We start from the raw sequence: 27,793 nt of genomic DNA on the forward strand, positions 1-27,793 counted from the left end.
CGGCCCTCCTTTCCTTCCTTCCTCCCCTGGGTTCGTTTTTTTAAACATTCATTTTGCTCGTTCGCCAGCTGGCGACCCCAGGCGATAGCTCTGTCGTTCGGTTTTCATACGCACTTGGACACACATCCTCAGCATGTACACAGAAACCAAACACACCTCAAGTCTGTACATTAGAGAAGGAGAGAGAAAAGAGAAAAAAAAAAAACAACAGAAAAAACCCCCAAACACAAGCACTCTGCATACAAACACGCTCGTTCCTGTACATACAGCACACCGCACCGACTCCACAGCTACTTCCCAGTGATTCCTGTACAGGAGAAATCGAAACAGTTTGCTGGAGATTTACCACACGGCTCTCACTACACCTCTCCATTTCACAGCTCATAAACTGATCACCCATTCTAATTATTATGCGTACACTCATACCTTTTTTTTTCTTTTCTTTTTTTTTTTATCAATTTGCAGTTTTTGCCTCTGTAATTTTATTACAAAAAAAGTCATGCCTAAAGTCTAGCAGACATTTGCCGATGTGTAAAATATAGATATTACTGCCCTGCTTTTTCTTTTTTTAAATTTCAAACATGGGGTTGGGGGTCTTTGCTTGATTGTAGTCTAAGTCAGGGTAATAGTTCAGTCAGGAGTTGTTACTATGTGAAATCTGGAAAATCTGCACACACTTAATTCTCGACTGGATTTGAAAACCTTTCAGCAGCCGGTCGAGCGACCGAAATCCTCCAGAAACACGAAGCTGTGCTAAGCAACGCCAACGTCTGTCCAGATGAGAACCTTGAGAACCTTTGACATTCTTCACCGGGGACACCGTCCTGTCTCAGTCAAGTCCACAGTCTTGTGAAGGTCGTAAAGGGCTACTTTCTGCGGCGCACCGCAGTTTTGATCTTGCGCCCAGCGATCGCTGACTGTCCGGCTGGGGAAGCGGTGAACGTCTTGGCTGACCTGCGAGAGGAAAGGACATCTCCGTGAGAAAGACGACAGTACGCGTCGCAGCTTACGATCACGTGAAACCCAAATAAATTTAAGTGAAAGTGTGCAGTGGTGGTGTGTGAAAACGGCAGAAAATGGAGCAGAAAACATGCAAACTGAGTCACTGCTGCAGCTGCTTGCAGATTCTCCACATTAAAGTTAAAGTTAAAGCATTTTCAAGGTAAGTTTTCCAACTTTTCCTGCACCAAAACTTTGGAGATAAAAAAAAACAATACAAATGAACTAAAAAAAAAGGCAGTGTTAATTTATTATTGCAAATAAAACTAAATGTTATGTTTTAACATAAAATTTATGTTCTGACTGCTCTGAAAAAGTGACTAATCTAACTTTTCTAGCATTTAGAAAATATAAATAATTGTATTAATTCTACCCAACAAAAAACAAGAAGTTTGGTTTGATTTCACTTCACACATTGAGGAAAAATTTTTTTTTTTTTTTTCATATTTAAATACTTGATTTGAACTGAAATAATAAAACGTCAGATTGCATTTTATTACCAGAATGTACAATTTGAATAACGAAGCACTTTCTGCAGAATTCAAGCACTCTGAACCTTGAAAGCAGAGCATCTAAATTGAAGCATTTTGAAATATTTCCTGTGTAGATTGATGAACAGCAGCCTACCCTATGTTAAATGCTGGCGTTTGTGTAAAGTTGAAACTGCCACCAGCTGCTCCTGACTGGGGTGCGATGGGGGGATTGGCGGAGGGGGTAGAAGGCGCTCCAGATCCAGCTCCAAACGTAAACACGCCTGAAGAGTTATTTGAGGCTCCAAAAGCACTGGCTCCTCCGAACTGAAAGCCTCCACCTGATTAAAAAAAAACCCCACAGAATCAAAGATGTGATTTTAATCGTGCGATCCCCACCCAGAGGAAGAGAGTCGGTCTGCAGGTGGATGTGAACGAAAACCCAGAGGACGACTCACTTGGTGCGGAGTTGGTGCTGGAACCAAACACGGGTGTGGAGTTGTTCTGCTGTCCAAACGCGGGGGCAGCGTTGGGTTTGGTTCCAAAGGTTTGGGCAGGTGTGGCTGGGAAGGGGGATCCAAAACTTGATCCAAAAGGAGGGTTCTGGTTGGCGCCGAAACCTCCTGAAGGAGCTGAACTGAACACAAACGGCGGCGGGGCTGCAGAAGGAGCTGGAAATAATAACAAAAAAATTAAAGAAAAGGTGAATATTTTACCACCGCCAACACTAATATTCAACAGCGGTTTTACAAGCTTTTATAACAAACGCAGACCTGATGAGGAAGCAGCAGGGGGTGCTGCTGCTGCTGGGGCTCCGAAGGTAAAAGAGGGAGCAGCGGGAGCAGAAGCAGCAGCGGCAGCAGCACTGTTGGTAGAAGCGCCAAAGATGAAGGGCTGAGCCGACGCCGGAGCCGCGTTCAGCGGAGCGCTCGACGGCGTCGCTGACTGGTTGTCGTGATTCTGTCCGAACATGAAGTTCTTAGAAGGGGGAGCGTCGCCGGTGGTGGAGGGAGCCTGGCCGAACACAAACGTGCTGGGGGCCGAGGAGGATGAAGATGAAGTTGCGGCCGGGGCCGGTGCGGAGCCGCTGCTGGCGGCGCCAAACATGGCGGCAGTCGGGGTGGCGGATGATGAGGTGGTGGCGCTGGGCGGGTTATTAGCCAGGAAAGAGAAGGCTGGTTTTGGAGCAGCAGTGGAATCTGTGCAGGGAGACACTGATACGGTCAGCAACAATGTCTTCTGGCTTCATCAACTCTTGAGTTAGTGTCACTTCCAATTTCTTCGTCAGAAATCTAGGTGCTCTGTGTCATAAACGGGACAATATGGCTAAAAAACGCATCACGATGGATCGGCCGATATCAATAATTACTGATTAGTTTTTTGTTTTCGATATAAAATAGGTTTGAATGACAGACGAATTAAGCTCTTAGAGTTAAATGGGAGCATTGTGATAAAAAAAAAATGTAAAGGAAGATAAAAATGTAAGTTCATCTCAGTATGAAGGTTTCCAAACTGTTAAAATTCACCATTATACCTTATTACTGTCCTAAAATAGTTCCAAGCGAGTCTCAGTCAGAAAATCACGAACGTAACGACTTATAATCACAGAATTACTTTTTTTTTTTCCAGTAACAGACAATACAAACCAAACCATTCCGACAATTCAATATAAAAAAGCTAAATATTAATACCTGCAGCAGTTTGTCCAAAGCTGAAAGACGGCTTTGAGGCTTCTGAAGTCGACGTCTCACTTTTTTCTGCCTGTTTGCCAAACGTGAAAGCCGGCGGCGGCGGCTGATCTGTTGGCGCACTCGGCTTGCTGAAGGAGAAGCCGCCTCCCGAGGGAGCAGCTGCAGCAGCAGCAGCAGCAGCAGCAGCAGCTTCCGGTTCCTTTTTCACAGCACCAAAGAGAAAGGTCGACAGAGCCGCCTCCTTCTTCTCCTCTGGCTTTCCGAAGGCAAACGTTGGAGCCGCCGGCTCCTTACCTGCCTGTAAAGATCCAAATGCAGAGCTCACCTGCGGCGTGCCGGATGCCACATTTGGATCGCCTAGCCTCCCAAAAACAGACCCCTTAGCGGTGGCTGTGGTGGTGGATGTGGTGTCATTTGATGATCCTGCTTTGTCGCTATTTCCTTGTGAAGAAGTGAGAGGAGTCAAGGTAATAGAGGATGAAGACGTGGTGGCGGTTTCTGGCGTTTTATCCGCTGGTTTAGTCAGTCCAAACGTGAAGCCGCTTTTAGAAGAAGAGTTACTTTCTGTGCTGGATGACCCACTTCCAAAAGCTACTTCGCTGCTGCCTCCAAACTTCAACCCAGCGCCCACCGCCGGCTGGTCCGACTTGTCATCGTTGGAAGCGGCTCCGAATCTGAAGCCCTCAGAGGGGCCACCGAATTTAAACCCTGAAGAGGCAGTAGTGTCTTTAGAGGATGACTCCGAGGAGGAGCCTCCGAACGAGGCGCCAAATTTGAAACCACCTGACGACGACGAAGACGAGTCTGTAGTTCCAAACTTGAAACCTCCGGATCCGGCTGTGCTGTCCGACGTGCCGAACTTAAAACCCCCAGGATTAGAGGTAGAAGAGCCAAAAGTGGAGGTCCCAGAAGCTCCAGTAGCGGAGGAGCCAAAAGACCCAAAGGCTGAGGAGAAACGGAGAATAATGTCAGGTTTAGGATATTCTACGTCCACAAGGCGTCTTGAAAAATTAAAAAAACCTCAAAGTGAACAGTTACTATTAGGGCTTGACAACAAATTTATTTTTATTTATTTAGTTTATTTTTTTCAATTATACTGTATTCATAGCATAACAAGAATATAGTCGTAGCAATACAACAATAAAGTCGAAATAATGCAAAAGTAAAGCTTTAATATCACCAGAATAAAGTTGTAATATCAGGAGAATGAAGTACAACAAATCAAAAAATTTAAATGAGGAATGTTGATAATCTTGTGATGTTATATTCTGGTATAAGGAAATACTCAAATTATTATCAGTAGCAGGACTTTGAAGCATTTGTACAAACAGCAGTTTATTTGGAAGAAAGAATCAGAGATTTTAGCTCATTAAGATGATTTTCTCGCAATTTTAGGGCCATCTGATAAAATTGTGCTGTATTCTGCTAATATTCTTGTAACTAAAGCATTCTAGATGCCCAATAATAATCCTAATAATTACTAATAATCCGTCGTACAACTCGGGGACGATTGGAATAAAATCTACTTTTTGAAAATATTTTTTGTGGAAGTGGAATAAACTGACAGCAAAATTTAATTCATTTTTAGCCTTTTGACTAAAAAGTCATTTAGTTTTAGCCATAATTTAGTTTTCAGAATTGTTTTAGTCTAGTTTTGGTCGACTAAGTATAATGAAATTTTATACGACTGAATATGCAATCCATTTAGTCAACAAAATATTATATGTAAATTATAAATCATTTTTAATCAATTCACTTGAATTAATCATCTTTTTTTGCATTCTTCATATTATTTTTATTTATTTATTTTTGCTGTAAATCAAAAATAAACACCAAACATGTAACAGTCAGCCTATTAAAAATGAGACTGACTAATACTGATGCATCAGTGATCATCTAAACTCAACATGCAAGACAAACCACAATAACGAATCATAACATAACGTTTCACCATATCAGAACCAGGAGATGATTTTGGAACATCAGTGATTCTGATGTTCTGGGCTTCTGAGCTCTGTGTGTCTGCAGTGTTGCTTTCCTGCCTGATTTCACTCATTTTCAAACTTTCCTTGTATTCATCCTCACTGATGCTGTGCAGTCAGGGACGTGCGTCTTCCTACTCACGTCTGTATTTTTGCTACGGTTTTCGCTTCCAGGATGTGGCGAGATTCCGGCTGGACAATTAAAAAAGGCGCAGCCAACAAGAGCGGCACCATGTGCGTTGTCTGTCTCTAGGCAACCGTGACAACAACTGCAGTGAGCAACTGTCTGTAGCGAGTCCCCATGGCATTTCCCATGCTTCAGCTACCTCTGTGTATTACAAGCCTGGCGGGCCACCAGGCTTTACTTGTGACCCCACCAGACTAAGTGTTGTTTATTTATTTTTACATTTGCCTTTTCTAAGACTTTATAGTTGCTGTTTGGGTTTGATTTATGTTTTCCAATAACACATATAGTCATATTTTCAAATTTCCTGTCAACTTTAAACATTTTTTTTAAATTAAAAACACGACAGGTCGCTGGATGACTGTCCCAGCGCCCCTACCACCGGGCTTAGCAGGTTTTTTTGGGGGGGAAAACCCTGAGTTACGTTTCAAGATGACCTTTTACGCTTCTTTGAAGCGTAAAAGGCCACCCTAACCTCTTCTTTGAAGAGGTTAGGGTGGGTCTACGGGTTGAACAAAACATCTTCATTAATTTATTTTTGCACAAAATCAATCCTAGATAACGAGATTTCAGTCTGGTCAGATCTGATTGTCTTCTGGACACCATAAAACATTTAGTTAGTGCCTGTGTGTGTCAGAAATTATGTGGAATTTCATAGACAAACCGCATCACTGATAAGCTTCAGCTTTTCACTCACAGATTACAAACACAGTGGGCAGAAATATCTTACATTTTGGATTTCTGGCAAACCGCTCACTAACATTTTCACCTATTGTCTCGTCAATAACAACTCTCAGACATCTTGTCATATTTTGTCCCCGTGTTTTGTTTTTTTTTTGTTTTTTTTGTCATCGTCAAGAAAAAAGGGGCGTCAACAAAATAATTTTGTTCTTGTCATCGTTGCCAACGCTGCACTAAGATGGTGTTTGTGAACACGGTTCTCAAGTAAAAACACATTTCACTGACTGCATATCCTGTCAGAACAAAACCTCTGTAGACGTCTCTATTTGGTAAATAACCAATTTCTACATGTTTTTGTTTCTACGTGTATGAACCAAATGAATGAGAGGGGCTGAGTGTACATTGTGTGCAGCATTAGCTTCGTGTGACTTTTTAGATATTAAACATTCAACGATAAAACATCTTGCCTTTACCTTTGGGTTCCACTGTAGCTCCTGGTTTGGTTGTCTGACAAGCAACACATTTAACATCAGCAGCTTTGTTCTGAACCATGCAGGTGTCACATTCCCATGATCCTTCTGGTTTCTTGAACTGCTCTAACAGAGCAAACGTTGGGGCACTGCTGGCTGCTGAAGATACAGCTGCCGAAGCTCCTGTTGGTTGGTTTAAATAGAAACACTGCTTATCAAAACAGCCCAATGCCAAGAGAAAGATAAATGCACGAGAAGCACGACAGTCATGCTGTGACTAGTACCTGGTTTAGAAGCCATGCAGGCCACACACTTTGTGTCCTCAGCCTTGTTTTGTACCAAACATGTTTCACAATCCCACGCACCCTCTGATTTTTTGAACTTGTCTCCAAACCCACTGATCCCTGTGGAAACTGGGTCTGAGGGTGTGGATGCAGTCTTAGCAGCTGAGAAGTTGGGGGGGAAAGTGAGCGACGGTTTGAGTCCAGTCCCGGGTTTGGCCGTTTCGCAGGCCACGCACTTCACTGCGTCAGGTTTGTTCGAGACCAGACACGTGTCGCACTCCCAGGTTCCTGCAGGCTTGGAGAAGATCGGGCTGAATCCTGTCGTCGTGGAGGCAGAGGCGGTGCTTGTGCTGCTGCTCTGGGCAGGAGTTTTTTTGCTCTCCGCCGATTTTGGTGAGGAGTTCGGCTTTGGGGCCCGACAGCAAACGCACTTTACTTCCGATTGCTTGTTCTCAACCAGACACACGTCGCAGCTCCAGCCCGCCGAGGTACCGGACAGTCCACCAAACCCTGATGGCGAAGGTAGCGAAGAGGAGAAGCTTGTGCCAGGCGAAGGAGTGGTTGTGGGTTGGGCAGGTGGCTGCTGGGAGGCGGTGTTGGTGCCAGGAGAGTTTTGAACAACAGGAGAAGCAAAACCTGGAAGGAATAATAATAAAACTTTAAAAATTAACCACCAGGTGAGTTTCTGATTAAAGCATGTATCTATTTAAAATAAATACGTAATTAATTGATGTTTCCCCTCACTTGTTTCTTCTACAAAATCAGATGTTTCAAAATGATGGGGAAAAAAACATCTTCAGAAAGCTTTTATTTCAATCATTCCTTCTGTGAGTTGACCTGAATTCGACATTGAATTCGTTGTCAGACAAGATGCTTGGCTGAGCTAACATCACTCTGAACTATGGAAACCCAAGAAGCGCATTAGAGAAAGAAAATCCAGATTTTCCCAAAACTTCATCTTCAAAATCAGAAAATCTGATTACTCAATAAGATCAAATTATCACCGAGTTTTATAAATAAGTGAACAAATTCCCACCAGGTGACTTGAGAAGATCCAGTACGCTGCCCTGCTTCAAGGTCTTGGCCGGTTTGAAAGGTCCTTCAAATTCCTCTGTGCTCTTGCTTGCTATAGGTTTCACTGTGAAACAGGAAAACACGCCAGATGGCTCACCTCGTTTTATGATTTTTAATGGCACTCCAACTTATAAAAATGCCTCAGAAAGGCGAGGAAAAGCTCCTTACCAGCTGTTGCTGTGGGCGCCGTCAGCTTTCCGTTTGACATGGACGGCGCCAGCTTTACTACAGGTGCACTGAAGGTGAAACCAACCTACAAAGAAAGAGAAAATGTATACGTGCTTACATCACCCCTACACAGGCAAGAGTAGAAACGTATGAAACGGCATCTAAAGAGATGAAATAACTCACAGCAGGGGAGTAAGAAGGTGGGCTGGCTGCGGTTGCCTTGACAATAGGAGAGGAAAATGTGAAAGGTGCACAGGGCGGTGTGGAGGCCTTTGGTGGATCCTGCGGGCAGAAAACACAACATGACTGTTTTCTGCAACACTTCCAAGGATCAGCACAGCAGAAGGAGGCGGTGGACGCAAAAACCAACCTTGTTTGTGAGCGTCTCCTTCGCAGGGGTAGTGGATGTGAAGCTGGGGGCGGAGCTGGCAGAGGTGGCAGGTGGTAAAGATGGAGAGAAGCTGAACGTAGGCAAAGATGATTTGTTGATTGGTAGTGAAATGCTTGGAAGGACCGGTGCTTCAGCCACCTGCAGACAGAAAGCAAACATTCATAAGTGTGTAAACAGAACCTGAATTCACAGCCCCAGATAATAAAACACCATTTTTTTAATTACTAATTAACCTCATCTTCTTCAGTGTGTTTGGAGGAAGGTCGTGCTGTGGTCCTTTCTCTCCTGATTTTGCCCCCTCCAGAGCTCAGGCTGCTGGCTGCAGGGGTGCTGGACAGAGGGTAGACCGGGTCACTGAAACTCCTTGTGCTTGACGGCAGATAAAACATAATTTATGTTAAACATACAGTGACATAGATGTCTGTTATTAGAAATGCTGTGGTTTGAATAAGTAGCTGTAATACATTTATACATTTTATATGAGGAAAAACTACATAATCGCAGCTTGATATTTATTGACCTAAATGTGTGTTTTTTTGTGTTTTTTTTTAATCATTCTGCGTTTACCTTTGAGATGGACCTGGGGTTGCTTCAGGTAGCTGTGGTGATTGTCTTGTGGGCTAAAGGGGAGAAAAGATGAGCAAAGTCTGTTTCAAAAGACTGCATGTCATGTCCAGGGTTTCAAAACAATCGTTATACGAAAACAACACAGGAAGGAAAGAAGAGGAACAAAGAAGGACACAAGAAAGGGAAGACAAAAGTAAATAAGGGAGATGCAAGAAAGGAGGATAAATTGAAACGAGGAGAGAATGAAAAGAGAGAAAAGATCGGAAGGAAGACAATGGACAGATACATTTAAAAAAAAAAAGGTTAGAGTTTATGGAGCAATCTTGACAGAGAGATAAAACAATCTAAATCTCTTTCTGTATTTAAAAGAAATTTTAAAATTATTATGACGAAGCATTACGGTATTGAATAAGCCGATGTTTTGTTATGCATTTGAAATATGTCAGTAATAATGTTCTGAGTTAAATACATTTTTTATGTGAAAAGGGGGCAGATAGTTTATACTTCTTACTGCTCCTTGATTTCCTTTAGTTGTTACATGAACTGTTCATATTTATTATTTCTTATAGCTTTCAGTCAAAACGCTAAAAGAAAGCTATAAGATAAGTAAGGTATGAAATAAGGAAGAAAAATAGGAGATGAGGGAAAAAGGGCAAATGAAAGGGCAAAATACACAAAGGAAAGATGAGTGAAAAAAGGACAAACGGAAAAAGGAAGACAAAAACGAGGATAGGATCTATCAATAAAGGAAGGAGTGAATGACAAAAAACAAGGAGGGTAGAATCTACACAATTTAAGAAGGAAGCAAAGAAGGAAGGACACGTTCAGAAAATGGGATAGGGGATAAAATCTGGGAATATACATATTTCGCAATGTCTTTTTTCAATACTTATCCAGATCACAAAAACACGGAGATCAAATTTCCTATTTTCCCTGCCTGTTGTTCTATTGTGACAGAATTTACGTTCTGTTGAAGTTCAACAACATCGCTCTGAGCCATAATGTACCGTCTTTTCCCTTGGCGTCCTGTCCAGGGCTCGGGTGAGTCCTCCAGGCGTCAAAGTCGGCCTGAAAGACACGGATCGATTTCCTGAAACAGAAGCTGGAGCTGGAACCACGAGTTTCTGCACTGGGGGGAGGTTTGAGTCCATCTGGGGAAAAGGCAGCAGAACACAGAGGAGATAAATAACCAAACCGTGAGCCAGAAGCGCCTTCTCTGATCTGTATTCAATATGGCACAGACCTAAACGTTTAATAAAAACATTTTATAGCACCGCAATGAAGCTATTCAACTCTGCTTTAGCATAATCCCATCTGGCAAGGTTAATTTACCTCGGCATACATTATCTAATTCATGAGCGAGAAGTTTCACTCAGATTTACGACGATCAGGATGTAATTTAAGGAAGCTATTCCTGAGCAAATGAGTTTACCTTCAAGCTAATTAAGGAGCAAGTGTCAAGTTTACTTAATATAACCTCGATTAATTCAGGAAAAAGTGTCATTGCTGCCATAATTTACAAAAGAGGGGAAGACTACCAACCTATGGTTGGGATGAGCCTTGAGAGCTTCAGTAAAACATTGTTTCATCCTTCAAATACAATAACAGCTGTGACAGCTGGGAATGCTGGACGGAAAGCAAACCGAACCAGGCACCGATGCATTAGACCAGCTCACAAACGTCTACACACACAGTAGACTACACTTGGTGAAGAACAGCTGGATGGAGGCGTGTTCATGGCTGTTTGGGGCTCCAACAGGCAGCGGCAGACAATAATCGCCTGTTTATAAGCGTTAGCTAAAAGGCTAAATGTTACCGATTGGATTAAACCGCTCGTGGACACGCAGTTTTTCCCCAGTCAGAAAACAATCGGCTAACTTCATGTCTCCATTAATTCCTTTGTAGTTACTCTGTCATTTATTTATTGCAACATAACTTTCATATTAGTGGATCACAAATTAAAATACATAAATTTAACTAACCCGTTTCTTCTTCGCCTGGTGACGGGGACCGTCTTGGTTTAAGACGTCCATCGACTGTAATGAGAGTTAAAATACGTCAAAAAGTGACTGAACAGACGATTCATGATATAATGAGCTGGAGACTTACTGGAGAACGAGTGGGCGAGCCTGCTGTGGGTGCTGGGATTCTCTTTGCATCCTGTTGATGGGGGAAAAATAAACACATTTTTATTACTTCAGATGATTAAAGTCTGTCATCAAGTACAACCGCTACGAAAATAGATATTTGTAAATCTAAATTTGGCCTCGAAGCATCTGTGTGTACTCACAGCCAGTGGGCTCGACATGCGCTCCAAAGACTGCAGGATGCGCCTGGCGGTGGCGCTGGTCACGCCGCAGGGCTGAGCGCCGGCGGGCTTGGCCTTGATCTGTCTTCTCACCGGCGCCTACGAATCAAATGGGCCGCTTTAAATCTCTAATCCAAGTTCAATCACAAGTTAATCCTGAACAGCTAGGACGCCATACGTATAATGAATATGATTGAGCTCTGATGAGACGCCACTCATCCGTTTTTAAAAGTAAACACTGGCTCCAACTTTAAAAGATCACCTGATAAGGAGTGCCAGGACGACCGCGGGAGCTTCTGACTGCAGCTGCTCCTCCATACGTGGTTTTCCCAGGGTAGAAAGGTGAATCTCCGAGCTGGCTAGAGTTCAGCAGTGTGCTGTTTAACGTCGACTAAAAGGAGAGATTGAATAAAACATAAGAGTTGTGGCGGAAACCTTTACATTTTTAATTTTTTAATCTGGAGTCGTTTTGGTAACAAAACAACCAAATTTAACTGCAAACAAATCCAACACTGTATTAAAAAAATCGGTTTTCGATATGGTTGATTATGAAACTATATCGATGTAACAGGATTACAAATCATCACTAAAGAGCAACTTTGCCATATAAACATTCAAAAGCTATTATTATCCCATGAACTTCATCGCATTTTGTCAAAATGTCACAAATTCATTACCAGCAGTGCATTATAAGCCTGGAGGGCCACCAGGCTTTACTTGTGCCCCCACCAGGCTTAGCATTGCTTTTTCTTTTTTTTTTATTTAATGTTTGCATTTTTGAAGACTTTATAGGTGGTGTTCAGATATTAATCTTCCAATAACACATAATTATCAAGTGATATTTTCAAATTTCCTGTCAACTTTAAACATTTTTTAACTCAAAAACACGACGAGCCGCTGGATGAATGACTGCCAAGTGCATAACCACCGGGACTAGATGGTTTTCTGGGGAAACCCTGCAAATTGGGCGTGGTCTATCATAATCACTCATAACCATACATTACATCTACAGCAACAATCCTTTATGGTTATGTCTTTACTAGCCTTTACCCATTCCTCTTCACAAAAATGCTGGAAGTCAGACTTAATGGGGAACATTTCTGAATGTTAAACTTCATTTGTTACATTTTCAGTCGGTGCGGTTCACTTTCACTCTGCACTGTCAAACCATCCAAACCCTCCGAAAAACCTGTTTACCTCCTGGCCTGTGGTGGCGCTGCACCAAGAAACACTGAAGGAAACGACATGAAAACCTCTGAAGAAGACATGAATAGGCCTGGATGATGAATTGTCCCAGAAGTTAAGGCAATAAATGATAATATTGTTGTTTTGAGACCATTTTCAGGTATTACAAAGGTGATAAGATCAATAAACTTTGAATTCTAATGAACTGGTGTTGAAATTTCTAAATATCCTCAGGTTTGTGTGTGTGTGTGGTTGGTGGTTTGTGTCATCTAGTGTTGGACTAGTGATCTGTCCAGGGTTTACCTGGCCTCCAGAGGTAGTAATAATTAAAACTGTATATATCAATATTTTTTCTGTACATATGTGGTTGAAACAATGATCAGATTCTCCTTATATTTACATTGATATTTTATGTAATATATAAAATGCTTTTAGGTCAACTTCCTCGATCCAAAGCCAGGATGTAGATCGCCATCTATTACTTACATTGGAGGAGTTTCCAAACACAGACAGGTTGAAAGAAGGCTTTTTGAGACTGGACTGAGACTGCTGAGGTCCAGAGTGTGTCCTGTCCATCTCTGGGGACCAAAGCTGAGGAAGTGATGCGGTTTTTGAAGTTGGGACATCTGAAAAACGAAACATAGCCTGAGGATTATCTTGAGATTCGCAGAGATGTTTCTAAAAAGTCCCTAAATATTCCGAGTCCTACCCTTGTCGGATGCACGGGAGGAGAACCCACTCGTGGTGGAGATGTTATCGTCTTCGTGTTGCGAGAGGTTGTCCTTGATTTCTTTGACCAAAGAGAAGCCTGTGGAGAAGGGGCCTGGGGCTGAAGAAGTGGAGGGTGGAGAGAAGAGGCTGCTGGAGGCCCCCATTGTAGGGGAGGAAGCATCCAGCGAGGTAAAGTGGAGGTGAGAACGACTCAGCGGAGGCCGAGAAAGCACATACTCCTGAAAGTTCAGGGATGCTCGGCTGGTCGAGGGTTCTGCAAAGGAAGCAGAAACCACAAATGAGCTTTAAAATAAATAATAACCCCTGTAAAAATAACACTTTCCAGACAAAATTAATGTAATGTAGGAGACTAGAACAGCCCCTTGCCTGTATTACTGGTGCTTGGCTCTGGGGAGTCGCGCCCATCAATGGGAGGAGGTCCCTCTTCATTACCATTAGGAGGAGTAGGAGGAGGAGGTGATGGTTGACAGTTCTGCTCCGTCCCTTGTCCTGTCTGTCCTGCAGGAGGGTCTCCATTCTTGAAGTATTTCTGCAGCCAGGAAGGAACGATGCTCTTCACCGTGTCTGTCACTCGACTGATGAGGCCTGACTGCTACAAGAAGAAGAAACATGACAGGAAAATACTCTTAAAAACTCATTTAATTGTTGAAAAGAAGAAAAAAAAAAACTGGCAAGATTAAAAGTTCTAAGGTTTAATGGATTAATCAGATGGGTTTTTTATAAGGTGCAGAGGAAAAACTTAAAAGTATTACCTCTGCTATATTACTCATGCCTTTAATAAAATAATCACTTAATATTGTATGCTTTTATGAATTCACAATGCAAACTCCAATCTTTTACATTTGACTTTCAGCTTCTAACATTTCAAATAGGCAAAAATACTGATGCCTATAAGTCAGATCTTAGGTCTGCAATAAATGCCCAGATTAATCATTCTAAATAATGTTCTTCTTTATAATTTTTGATTTGCAAAAAACTGCATTTCTTATTAATCTAAAGTCCCCCATTTGCAAAGAGGCCCTATTTAACAATCATTGTGCAAAACAAACCAAAAAAAATCTCAGTAAGACGAAAACTGGGTCAGGCTCTGTGTCAGTTCCCCTGTTCCCAAAAAACCCTTTAGTATTGAGACTGATCTGCACAACACTGAGACACACTTCTGGATTAACTGATCATTAGTCAACACTCTTCAATCTGGTGCAAATCTAAAAGTAGCATTTCCAACATTAAGACATTCAGGCACTGGGCTGGTAAGCAAAATACACAAGACAACATTTTTTTCCACTGAATGAGACAAATTTGGAGCAGCGAAGGCGACACTACAGGACAAATACAACCAGAAATGAAGTGTATCCCATCAGAAGAATACTAATTATGTATCTGAGAGCTAAGCTTTCTAAAATATTCAGCAGCTTTGTCTAGTCATTCAGGCTGAAGCCCAAACTGCAGAAATACTTTGGCTTCTTTCTGTAGCTCCTATTAGAGATGAGCCGGTGTGAGAATGCCATAGATGGAAAAAAAAAAACATCCATGCCTAATATGCAAAACTGTATTGAAGAGCTAAGAGACATACAACATGGTGATCACTTATTTAAGACAGAAAAGCAACTAAAAACTGCTACTAAAAGTGTGCATCACATTGATTTTTGCAGATGCATTACTGTGAAAAACGCAGGTGGAATCAGCAGCATGTGAGGGAGGGGCAGTGCAGCGTTACGCTAAGCTTCAAATATTCAGATAAAACTCTGGTAGTTTTCCGGCATCACATTTAAAAGATTTTAAACTACACGAGCGACACGACGGAAAACTTTAATAGCTCTGAAATGGAAACTTAGTAAAACCTCTATATAAACCTGTAGTAAACAAGTCATAACCAGCTGCTAGTCGTGTGCAGGATCCTTCACTTTTCTTGAAGGGAAGCATTTAATGAGCCGTCATAGATGACCAGCGCATCTCGTTATGCAGTTATTACACACATAGAAGGTTTTAGCACCTGATAAGAACCACATGAGCCTCTTCCTCCATGCTTATCTATGACGTACACCTGTGGGTTCTGAACTTCCCACATTATGAAAATCACACATCTTTAACTGGTCAAGTGCAACTAGTTTGAAATATGTGGAAAACATCATTATGGGATGTTTTTCACAGTGGGCAGGGAAATATATGTGTACTGTTGGTAAATATAGCCATAGCAACAATGTTAATATTGGATTTCGATATTGGTGCATCTCTCTTTTTTATAAATGTTTTGTGGCTTATCTTTTATGCAGCCACATAATAACATGTTCAAACAAAAATGTAATGTTTCAACCAAAGATGACGCCATTTGGAAACTGGAACAACGATTTAGGATGTCTCAATAGGCCTGTCACAATAAAAAAAATAATTAATCGCATGACAAATGAAAAGAAAGTCAATCATTTTCATTTACTTGATTTATCATTTTTCTCTTTTTACCAAAAACTGAATAAGAGTCTTCAATCTGGTGTTTTAGTCTCAACTGTCCCTTTTTCGAAAGGTAATTTGGTTTACAGAGACTTCATAATTCATTTTATTTGTTGTTGTCTTTATTTATTTTGGATATTCCAGATGTCTTCCAGTTCCAGTGTTTAAACGTTCATTAGAATTTAAAGTTTATCAATCTTTGAGAATGTATTCTTGCACTTTTATGCCATTGTTACTTTATATTACCTGAAAATGTCCCCAAACAACAATGTGGACATTGTTTATGTTATTGTTTATCGCAATAAGTTCTGGGACAATTTATCGTCCAGCAAAATGTGTTATCGTGACAGGCCTAAAATTGTCTGTCTCAACGACAATTTTATAATTTCAGCTTTTGTCTTGATGCAAATATTTCATGCACTTCAGTACATTTTCAAGTTCAATACCTCAATGTTAATTTTAGACACATTTAAAACATGCAAACTTTATTAGGGAAACCAAAAACCAGTGTTAAACATAGTGAGCAAAAGGAAGAGTAAATAACAGCAGGTAAGGTTTTTCACTATCTGGTAACAGAATAAGAAAAAAAAACTGATGAATAAAAAGCAGAACAGTGAGAGAAGTTTGTTAATACATGAATATGATCCAACAGACAGAACTGAAAACTCCTGACGACGCAAACTAAGCTTTTCACACATTTCAATTTCTAAAAATACCAGCTGTTGACTTTCAGTTTCTGATCAGAAAATTTAAAAAAAAAAACCTGACCGGTGAGCACACACACACACACACACACACAATAGCATCAACACTCTCATCTAGATGTTGTAACAGAGTGAAGAAGGTTCAGATTTCTATTTTTTACAGTCAAGCATAATCGTTTTAGATTTAATGTCTATAAGTGAATCTTTCTCTTGATCTGGAAGATTTTACCATCTTTGAAGATTTCCACATCTGTTTATTGCTAAGTATCATTAAAATCACTGTTTTATGACTTGAGACAGACATGACTATTGTAAACAGGATGTTAATGAATGAAGGGTAATGAGTGCAGTTTTAACAAATAGCAGGTATGTTACTATCTGTGAGCCGCAGCTTCTGTTTGTGTCTCAAATTTAATTTATACTACTGGCTGCATAATCTCCCCATAAAATTTTATTTACCACTGATAGGTGCAATTACAGGATATTTGATCACTTTGTAAACACTCAGAATTTAATTTGTCATTGTTTTTTTCCCCATTTCTAGTAATGACAGAACCAAGAATTTATTGTTGAAGTTTTAATGGGACAAAAAAAAATGCTTGAGTCACCAAAAGATGAAAATATTTTTTTAATCATCCAAATCATTTAGTTGATGTTTTTAAGTGTCTGTATACCACATTTAATCTGATGTGAAATCTGGTGATGTGCTTTTGTTTCAAGATGGAATCTTTTGATGACAACAATTTGTACAGTAACAAATCAAATGTCATTTATAAATGTTTCTTTGGGTTTTCACTGGAATACACATTTTATTTTTAATTAAGTACTTTGGTTACGTCTTTTCATTCATGTCAATCTTTCAAATTATCCAGAATTTAATCTGTTAAAATGCTATTACAGATGCTGATAATATTGTTTTAATCAAATTTCAAGCGATGTCAAATATTTTGACAACTCTGAAATATGTTTAGATTATTAACACTTAATGAAAAGATGACTACTGACTTATGTGCACGTTCTTTAACGAGTTACAACAGCACATATTTAGTGGACTATTGTGACATCACATAGAACTTGATAAATCAAAGTAGGTTGTCCAATATTCGTAAGGCAGGGCAGGGTTTTCGAACCGACAATCCGGCAAAACATTTGGAAATTTTCTGCCTTTCATTAAATAGGTATATTCTGCAATTACAACTGCCAACATCACGAATTACCCACGAAATGACTGCGGTGTCTGGGCGCCAATTGATCCGGGAGACAAACATGTGGGTCCCCAATCAGCCAGAGCTTTCTCTGCGCAATTAAACTGGCTGAGGTTTGGCTAACAGATGCTAATGTCCGAAATATTTTCGCACTCTTTGTACAAAGCATATGTATTGAAAATCATTGCGCCTGGTCACAGGTAAGTATTATGACCAGCGACACAGTTTTGTCAGATGTTAAGGCTACATTAAGAAGAACCAAATATAACAATGCGGCGTTCATAGGTGCTAACTCAAGTTAGCTGTATAGGCTAATACTTCAGATTCCACTTCCTTGCTTTATCCAAACTTCGTAAACAATTGTAAAGTTAAACACCGATTTGGGGTAATTTCCCTCAACATGTCATGCGTGACGTGTATTAGTAAAATTAACAAATGCAATGTTTAACTTGTCAAAGCGACACAGTCCCGTGGTTTGACCTGTCAGCGCCTGCTGCTGCTGCTAACCTCAAGCTAGTTCGTTAGCATTTCCTAAACGTGCTAGCAGCGCGTGGAGGCCATGAGCGCTAACAGCAGGCCATAAAATGTCTCCAAGAAAACAATAACACATCCCGAAGAACGGTGGCAACGCGATTACTGCGATGTACTTCACATGGGTGTCTTACTTGAGAACTTATATTTAATTTACCTGTTTACTCTTGGCGTAAGGTTTAGAAGCGATGTGATATCTCCTGCTTCTGATTTTCCCTCCACCCGTGGCCGCCATGGCTTTCGTCTGACTGTCTATCGATGTTTCGGCGCCGGATAGCTGTCATCCAGGACAGCGGCCACCTGCAGGGGAATTGTGGGAAATGAAGTGCCTTAACCTAACAAAGGATTTCCATATTTGCCTCACCACAACTGGGTTAACCAGAGGTGAGAAGAGTACATAAAAAATGTACTCCAGAAAGAGTAGCTCTACAACTTATTTTTATTCAAGTAAGAGTAATAAAGTATTTTCAAAAAAGGCTTTCTGAGTGCTAAATGATCGATACAGCTGATTTAATATTTTTATAATGATGTCATCAGAGAGACAAAAAAATATACTTATTTGCAAATTTTGGTGTTTTAAATACTAGAATGAAAAACAACTAAACCTGATAATGGAAGGAAATAAAATATTTTTGCTATTTTTTCAGTATAAAATTTATGTTACACTTGGTTTTTAGACCACAATAAGGTATGTGCAGTGATTATAGATACTTTTTTCTGAATGTTTTACTTGACCCTCCAACTGGCACAACAGGTTCTGCAATGAAAATATTTGAATAACAAGAAGTCTCACTTTAAGAAAAACTCTAGGTGCTTGTAAATCACTGGTCAAGCATTTTTGGTTAAAATGTTTGTCCTTAATTGAGTAAATTTGCTCTCAGTGGGAAGAAAATCCAGAAATTTTACTCCAGTAGCGATACTTCATATCAACACAATTCAAATAAAGTAACAAGTCTGGTGTTGTAAAAGCACTCCTAAACGTATTTTTTTTCTATAAAAGTTACTCATGTAGATGCATCTCAGTGAATGTATCTAATTATTAGCCACATCTGAAAATGACAAAAACATAAAAAAAATTCAGAACCACATCCACAAATCATTACGTGAATAAATAGAATCTAAGCTCATTTAACAAAAGTTTTAAAAAAATGCCTATTCAGGCAGCGTTCACTTTGATACAGCTTTTGATAACAGCTACAAGCAAATGAATGAAATAACAAATGAAAACATTGAAAAGAATTTGCCTTCATACCATGACGTCTTCTCTGTTATTTATTCAGCAGATAAGCATGTTAGAATTATGGGAAGAATCCATCCACCCATCCATTATCTAAATCGGCTCTTCCTTGCAGAGTCACGAGTTGGCTGGTGCTTATCTCCAGTAGTCTGATGATTGGACAAACCTGGAAGAAAACTTGTTAAAGTTTGCTGTAGACTTCAGATTGGGGAAGAGGTTCAACCTTCCGAGGCTAACGAAACTAAACTTACAGCGAGACCTACAACGTTCAATACTTAAAAACGACCCGGTTAAAGTCCAGGCCTAAATTAAAGGCAGAATTTATAAGCAATGTGATGTTCCAAAATTAGAGCCAGTGTTTCTTACTGACTGTAAATTAGATCAAAAATCTTATGGACTACAATTAGTTTTATGTGCTTAGTTTAAAAAAAAACAACACTCATGTTAGTAATCAAGGTTAGTACATTTTAACATCAACTATAAAAATGTTTTTATCTTTCTTTTTATACAGTATTTGTAACTATCTGGTCCTTTTTATGCTAGGTAGTCAGACCAATTATGAACCTCAAAATCCAAAACTGACAAAATGCTTGGTTCTGGTTGGCCGTTGTGAAGTTTGATATCAATGACAATTTTCTATCTATTTATTAAGTGAATAAATAGAATCTAATCTCATTTAACAAAAGTAAAAAAAAAAAGATCAGCTATAAAAATAGCTGTAGCATTTGAATGTGGCTTGACCAAACTGCTGCAACTGGTGCTATATTTATACATGCATGTATAGTAAAATATGAAAATGTGCAAGTGTACTGCAGCCTAGTCTCAATTTCAAAATTATAAAACCAGCAGTTATGAATCTGACTGTAAATGCTGCTAGATATTCCATGCTGGAGAGCTAAACATGAACTGAACATACTTTAATAAAAACAAAATAAAAAAAAAACACCTCTTGGATGGTGAGAACAACACATGATTCACATTTTCATGATTCACAAAAGAAGAAATTTATTCCACGTGATCATTAAACTGTGTAGAAAAAGCAGGATAGAAACATTCACATCACCTCATGGTGCATCATGTTTACAATGCATCTGTCAATACAATTTTTATTACATAAAGTGTTATTTCACTTTAAGACAACATAAGTGTTCAAGGGGCTCAAGTATGTCAGTGCTTTGGACATTTTGTCCAGTAAATGCATTTTACAACATGAAAAACTAACAATGTGAACAACTCGAGGCCTACCTTTTGTTATAAACAACATACATTTCTCCATTCAAGCCGTTACCTTCTGCTGCTCTTTTAGATGTCAAAGATACCACATTTTGACAAATTGTACAACGTTAGTCACAATAAAACACACTGAGCTTATTGGCTTTAGTAAAAGTAGCTTAGTCTGACCTGTAGTGAGTAAACAAAAACTTAAAAGTGCAGCTTCCATTGAAGAAAATCGCTTAAAACCTGATTAACTGTCTCAAATGCAAGTGCAAAATTCAGTTTGGCAAAGAAAAACAACATTTTGCTAGAATAATCTACTTGACTAATTTTAGTATCTTACAAAATGTTAAATATTATACAATGCAAATTGGACAGGAGTGCAAAATTTAAGACGCATGCTGCTGTGAAACATCGTGCTGATGGTAGAACAGTCCAGTGGATCCTGTTGTTTTTTTGTTCATATTTTAACATCCCAAACTATAATCACGCAGGTTCACAAACATTTTGTTTCTGGCTCTCAAACATATTAGAATTTTTAACTGGCATCTTTACCACAGTTTTTTTTGGTTTTCAGTGACTTATAAAACCAGACATTCAAAAAACAAAAAATAAAAAAATCTATATTTTAATGTTTGTTGTTCATTGTTCCTTTTCCTCTTCGCTGCTCACAACTCTGTTCATAGCAAGACCCTTCCTCCGTCTTGTTGGCTCTGAAAGTCCCAATGAACCGCTCTGCTCTGCAGAGAAAAAAAAAACAACAACACAGTAATAATAAATATTTTGCAGAGAAACTGTGAAAAAAAGCAGCGTTATGGGACTGACCTGTGCTTCCATCAAGGCTCGAGGAACACGAGTTAGAAACATCTCTGTCCTCATCTTGTAAAAATGTGCTCTGGTAACAAAAACAAATCCAGTGACATGGTGGCTTTTTTAATTTAAAGGAATAAAAACTTAATAATAGTAATAATAATGCATTTTATTTGTCAGCGTTTTCCAAAACGCTCAGGGACACTTTGCAACATTAAACACACAAATTAAACAGTTAAAAAAATGTCTATAAAAACACAAAAACTTTAACCAATATCTTTATATATTGATAAACAAAACAACAATCTCACAGATCATTAAGACATCTAAAAATAATCAAACAATAACAAGCAAGCTAAAAGTCGTAATCATATAATATAATCATCATATTAAAGCTACTGCAGTGTGAGTAGAGAGTTACAAGCAGGCAAAGTCATAAAAGGCAACATCTTACCTTTCTCTTATTTTGTTCAAACCAAACCATGCCGTACAGACACAGGAGTGTGATGAATGCCTGAAGAAAATAAGAATAAAAAGGCCAGGTGGAATAAATTTTATTAAAGTATGAGGTGGGGTGCACTTAATGTTCAGCGGTTAATTTGTTAAAAAAAAACCAAAAAACAAAAAAAAAACATAGGCATCCGTTTTTTATTCTTGCTCAAAATTATGCACTAAACTGTGTTAATCTGTCATGTAAAATCCCATTAAAACATTGACATTTTTGGTTGTACTGTGGCAAAATGTGAAAAAACTGAAAGGGGGAATATTTCTGCAAAAACATCCAAAACAACAAAGAAACGTCTCATCTTCAGACATCAGTGGTTTCCTCTGGGACAGATTTCTAACCTTCTACAAATTAACTACATCCCATTTCACCCTAATCTCAATCTGATCTGCTCAAAGTAAAGAGATTTCTAACGACTGGATCTACTGATCTACTGAACATAAATATACAAACGTAGATAAATCCACATTCTTACCATGCAAAGGAACCAGAGAGCCACATACCAAATTTCAGTCTGGGAAAACAAATCAATACCAAATTTCACACAAACGAGAGCTTCCAGGAATGCAATGGCCCTGCATAAAACAAACAAACAAACAAAAAAAACATACAATCAGACAAATAGCGTTCTTGAATATAAACATTATACTGTATGAAACAATTACTCCCTCTTTTGGCAACACATTCCAACTGCAACAGCGCTTCACCCTGGTGGTAAAAGTCCACAGACCTGATTGTTGCGTTCCTCTCCCACCCCCTCCGGCTCTGAGCTGGAATGCACTGCTAAGCATTTCCTGCCGACGGTGAGACCTCGTCCTGTTGCTATAGCAACTGGCTCAGACTGAGGGCATGAGCTTCTTTGTGTTTAAGGTGAGGTCAATAACGGCATAATGTCATGAATTTTTATTGAGCAGAGAACAGCATGTGTTACGTCTAAATTCTCAAAGCTGCTCTACATCTGCAAAATAATAATAAAAAAGAAACCTAAAGAAGACTTGTGAGATGGTTTTGAACAGTAAAATATGCCAGCTACATTTCTGAATTTTTTCGTAATAAGTGACTGTTTCTGTTTCTTTTTAGTTTATGACTATAACCAAAACCAAAGCTTGATATAAGCACATTCCCCTGTTAATATATCCATGGTAAAAAGAACAAAAACATTCTGCACATAAGTCTTAAAATAACTATCATCATCATTATCACTTCATTGTGGCAAATTAAACAAAAATTACCAGTAGTAACAAGTAGTAATTATCTCAATCATTCTCTGACTTGTGAAGATCACACAAGTGGTTTACTTTAATAGGATGGTCCCTTGTTTTTCCCATTTTGAGGAGTGGATAAGAGGCCTTTGTGTCATGACCGGAAATCGGGAAGTCTCCAATAGCTCATTTTAAAATGTTTTGATCAACTATAAAAAAAAAAAATTAAAAAAAAAGGACTGAATTCAAAACATGTTTCAGTTGCCATTATTTTATATTCATTTTAAATAATGGTACTGAGAATTTTGTTTAGAACGACAACAACAAAAAATATCCCTCAACATAAATTAAAATCTTGTGTTTGTGTAAGGTCGTACAACAACAACAACAACAAAAGTTAATTTGATCCCAATAGGCGAGGAACGGTCAGCATCAGAATATAATTTAATTGGAGAAAAAAATAATTTGCTGTGATCACAAGGGAAATTAACGAAAAGCCGACATGAAAAAGAAACTTACCCAAATACCCAGCACTGCGTACCAACCCGCTTACACTGAGTGTCTGTCAGGTATGCGTAATACTGCCTATAAAATGATAAGGAGGACATTTGTAAATAACAAAAGCATGACTTATATTAATATAAACAGGCGTAATGAATACAAAACAAGAAGAAAAAAAAAACACACAAAAAAACCACAACATACATTCATAAGCTACTTCTGCAGTGTAGGTTTATGCCACACCAGAACAAGCTTTACACTTTTTTGATTAACCACAAAAATGGGTTATTTTTAATCATTAATCACTCCTCTTCACACAAAGATTAAACATACCGCACTGTGGGCGCAGTGATAACTCCAATTAGCACGATGCGACACCAGGTGAAAGGGTGAGAGACCGGGAAGACGAAGATGTGCTTCAGGAAAAACGCGTTCAACTCTGTCAGCTGCAAACAGAAATAAAAGAAAGGATTATTGTTAACAGAGCTCTCAGGAATGCATTTAGGTGAGGAAATGTACTGTTAGCACAGATATCAAAGACTTTAACACCATTACAGGTGTTTTCGGCAGAAAACAGAAGGGAGACAAACCTGCCATAAGATCATAAAGAGGTAGATTCCTGCCAGTCTCTGGAAGGAGGAATTTGGATCAAGCCAGCGCACAAAGGTCCAGCTGGCCGGTGTAAACTGAAGCACGGCTCGCTTTATCTTCCCCGTGGTCGAGTGGATTTTTCTGAACAAAAACAAGACAGTAGTAATAATAACTCACAGCCTCAAGGTGCTTAAACAAGTCCCATTAGTTTAAAATATCCCTAAATGTACTTTTAGAAAGACTATGGATAATAGCAGATGTTTTTAGTCAGAAATATAAATGATGTTTAAATATATTACTAAATTCATGCATCAACAGTTACATTAAGATTCTTTAAGCCAATGGCGTCTGAACTTCTTGCTATGTAGGTCAACATAAAAGTGCTTGCAGGACATAAAATCTAATTACTTTTAATAAGAGTGCAAAAATAATTTTATTGTGATTTCGTTTGTACCCCCTCAAAGATGTACCAGAAATGATAAAACCAAGTAGACGTGTATAAAATGCATCTGAAAATCATTGTAAACGGCTTTGTACTTGTACGGTTCTCGAAAAGACACTGATTTTAAAACCTCATTAAAAGAAAGGCATATCATTTTGCCATTTTGGGGGGTCAAATGTTGGCTGTATTTTTTTTTGTTTGTTTGTTTTGGTCATTTTTGTGGCTTAATAACCAGCATTAATAACAAGACAGAGATATGTGTCCCTCTTACATTGAAAACACTTCCAGGTTTATGAATGCATGTCCCAAAGTCTACTTTTGAGTAAAAGTATCTGCGTATTTGTGGCCCTTCTTACTACAATATGTAGTATGAAAGAGAGAGGAAGGTTATTAAATACTTTGTGTAGTAGGAACTGAAGTTTTTTAATTTTTCTGTCAATTTTAGCTGAAACCACCAGTAACAGCGACCCAACTTTGTACCATTCTTTAACTGCAGCATACAATACCCCAGGCCACACTTTGGACATAAATGGTTTAAGCTACTCAGTATCTACTCTTACTACACTGTATAATATGAAAAAATAAAATGAATACTGACTTGATGCTGGCCCAGCGATAAATCCTCATCTCCAGGGAACGACAGGCTGTCATCCCCAGCCAGATTCCTCCTCCGTTACACAACAAGATATCCAGAATCAACTGGTCCCACCAGCACTCTGCAAAGTTTGGCAGGAGGTGCATGAAGAAGAGCTGTGAAAAGTGACAAGAGAGCAGAGTGAGTACACAAAAGCTTCAAGAAATTGTTAAAACCTTATCTACCCATCTTTCTTAATGATTTGAAAGTTTAAAACAACTGTGAATAAGGTTGCAGAATCACGCTGAAGCCATGTACAGTGATGAAGATGGAAAGCAAACATGTGGAGTTGAACTCCACATGCTCTAGGCTTAGTGAAATCTCACAGGAAAAGACAAAGGGCCGTCCTAATGGCAAAAAGGAGGCTGCAAAAAACATAGCAACATCATGGTTGTTAAGTGTGACCTTGAAGAAAGCAAACATTTATTAACTTAAAACATTGCTCACTAAACAATCAAATTAAAGTTGGATTTGTTTCTCAAATTTCCAGTGTGCGATCACACTTCTACCATAAAGTATTTACTTACTTATCTTTTTCCGTGTTTATCAGGGGTCAGTGATTTTTTTTTTAAAGTGATGTTCTGATCAGAAACAACATATCTTCACGTGCACTTAACATCCATGCGGATACAAAGCCCATTCATGGCCATTTAACTCAAGATTAAGCCAGTCGTTGCCATCTCATGTAGGTCACCTCAGTGAGTTCCCAGGTGATGCTGATTGTCCAGCAGAGGAGGTAGCTGCGCATCAGCATAGCCTTCATAGCCCATCCTGCGAAGTGGGCGAATACAAAAATGTCCACTTGGCTCATGATGCGATTCCATGTTATGTCAGAACAGTTTGTAGCATATTCCTAAAGAAGAACAAACAGAATGTAGCAAACAGGTACTGACCAAATCCCTCTCCTACATCCATCAGTGAGAAATATTTCATTTAATTATCCTGATATATTTATCCGATTTGTCCTTTCGGAAATTATGCCACAATCTTTTACGTGTATTCTTTTTAAAATCTTTGCTCCGGTTGTTCATCTGTAAATGAAAAGTTGGTGTTGTAAGCTGAACTGACCATTGTGTCAACTTCCCGTTTGGCAAAGCGCAGATTTGGATCCACCCAATACATCAGAGTCTTCACTTGTTCCCAATTGAGGAAGAGGAGAAAGACAAGAAACAGGAAGTAGAGCACACTGAGACCTATCAAAGACAAGAGAATCTGGTGAGAATCAAGAAATAAAAATGATTTGTATCTGAAGAAAATATTCTGACTCTCACCAAACACCATTCTCCATATTGCAGGGTGAGGTCTTGTAAAGGGTCCTAGCAACAAGAGCATCAGTTATTTCAATATGTGTGCTTTTTATGAGACAGATATTATAGGTGCTGTAAATAATAGCGGTTTAACAAAGAAAATGCACTAATTAGGCCCTAAATTGTGAAAATTATAGTCTTTTTGGCCATAAATGTAAAAAAGAATCCACTATTTGATCAAACAGTAGTAAATTAAACACTAAAATCTGATATTTTTAAAAAAATAGTATTTTGGTTTCCCCTCCCGCCCCCCATTACTGATATTTCTGATACTTTGTATATAGCAGACAGGCAAACAAACAAAACTATTTCTATTATATTCCATACTATTTTTTAAGTCTTAATAAGATATAATTTTCTAAACTGTAAATAAAAATAAATAAGTATTACATGACAGATTCAAAAGAAGTTATTGACAAAAAAATAAGAGTACTGTGTCAAAGTCTTGAGTCATTAGTAACCATAGTAGCGATGTACAGAAACATCAGATAACAAGTCAGGAGTTTAAACAATGTAAAGCTTGAAAATCCAGTGTTGCTCTTGGCAGTAGGTGTAATAATGTGGAATGCTGAGTGTCTGATGAAACCACTTTAATAGGCTTCAAGAAAGTCTGGCTTTCTTGAAGCCAAAAGAACAGGAAATTCTGGATGGTTTAAGAATCAAAGTTTGAACCAAATAGTTGGCCCCTTGCACCACTATTGTCAAAGCTGTAATGTAGCTTACCATTTGGAAAAGCCAGTACGCTGACAACCATGAAGAAACAAACAACCACTAACACACCAACACGGATGTTGTTGTCTTGATTTCCATCGTCCCTGTCAAAATCAGGTTTCGCCCATTAACAAAAAAGGTTGGCAAACAACTTTTAACAGCAAAAAATAAATGTCGTTTACCTGGTGAAGGCAAAGTACATCAGACTGAGCAAGGTAACTGTCAGAAGGCTGATGGTGTGTGGTTTGTAGAAGAAGTGAATGCAGATATCATCCACTTGTTGCTCATTTATCATTCGGAAATGTAGCTTAGATTCTTCATTATTCGAAGAAGGACGAACTTCTGGGGTTGCCATATTGCTGTCCTGAACCTTCTCAGTTATTTATATCGATGTAATTTTAAGAATTGAAGCCGAAAGCTGAAGAAATTACTTTAGGGATGAAACTCCTCAGCGCTCGGTCAGGAACCATGTGGGCGGACTAAACCACTTCCGCAAAATAGAGGGGTGTGCAGACGGTGACGTGAATATTGTTATGCCAACTACCAATAAGAACAAAACATTTT

General features: G+C 39.0%; 2 protein-coding genes across 6 annotated transcripts; both read right to left on the bottom strand.

Moving 5' to 3' along the window:
* Window positions 1-35: 35 nt before the first annotated feature.
* On the bottom strand, window positions 36-18,378 carry nup153 (nucleoporin 153). 3 transcript variants are annotated; one of them, XM_007547729.2, is made up of 22 exons: window positions 18,232-18,378; window positions 13,553-13,778; window positions 13,164-13,439; window positions 12,941-13,080; window positions 11,532-11,660; window positions 11,252-11,368; window positions 11,071-11,121; window positions 10,944-10,997; window positions 9,969-10,112; window positions 8,962-9,014; window positions 8,628-8,724; window positions 8,374-8,532; window positions 8,187-8,285; window positions 8,004-8,088; window positions 7,798-7,899; window positions 6,762-7,397; window positions 6,481-6,660; window positions 3,161-4,105; window positions 2,243-2,668; window positions 1,928-2,140; window positions 1,627-1,810; window positions 36-954 (listed from the first exon to the last, which is right to left on the bottom strand). In XM_007547729.2, the coding sequence occupies exons 1-22, from the start codon at window positions 18,307-18,309 to the stop codon at window positions 867-869; spliced, it is 4,482 nt and encodes a 1,493-aa protein (XP_007547791.1). In that variant the 5' UTR covers window positions 18,310-18,378; the 3' UTR covers window positions 36-866. The 3 variants fall into 3 exon arrangements, with proteins under 3 accessions (XP_007547791.1, XP_016524789.1, XP_007547790.1); XM_016669303.1 differs by having other exon boundaries at window positions 8,628-8,757; XM_007547728.2 differs by having other exon boundaries at window positions 8,628-8,763.
* A 1,912-nt stretch (window positions 18,379-20,290) lies between these two features.
* On the bottom strand, window positions 20,291-27,735 carry ptdss1b (phosphatidylserine synthase 1b). Of its 3 annotated transcripts, none has more exons than XM_007547730.2 (13): window positions 27,412-27,735; window positions 27,242-27,333; window positions 26,483-26,527; window positions 26,280-26,404; window positions 25,906-26,064; window positions 25,176-25,327; window positions 24,135-24,276; window positions 23,878-23,990; window positions 23,563-23,628; window positions 22,317-22,416; window positions 21,791-21,850; window positions 21,352-21,421; window positions 20,291-21,261 (listed from the first exon to the last, which is right to left on the bottom strand). In XM_007547730.2, exons 1-13 carry the CDS (start codon window positions 27,582-27,584, stop codon window positions 21,155-21,157), a joined length of 1,404 nt encoding a protein of 467 aa, XP_007547792.1. In that variant the 5' UTR covers window positions 27,585-27,735; the 3' UTR covers window positions 20,291-21,154. The 3 variants fall into 3 exon arrangements, with proteins under 3 accessions (XP_007547792.1, XP_007547793.1, XP_016524790.1); XM_007547731.2 differs by having other exon boundaries at window positions 20,291-21,266; window positions 27,412-27,731; XM_016669304.1 differs by having other exon boundaries at window positions 20,291-21,266; window positions 26,280-26,527; window positions 27,412-27,732.
* Between the last annotated feature and the right edge of the window lie 58 nt (window positions 27,736-27,793).

This window comes from Poecilia formosa, unplaced genomic scaffold, assembly GCF_000485575.1.
Source record: "Poecilia formosa unplaced genomic scaffold, Poecilia_formosa-5.1.2 Scaffold21, whole genome shotgun sequence".
Lineage (NCBI taxonomy): Eukaryota > Metazoa > Chordata > Actinopteri > Cyprinodontiformes > Poeciliidae > Poecilia > Poecilia formosa.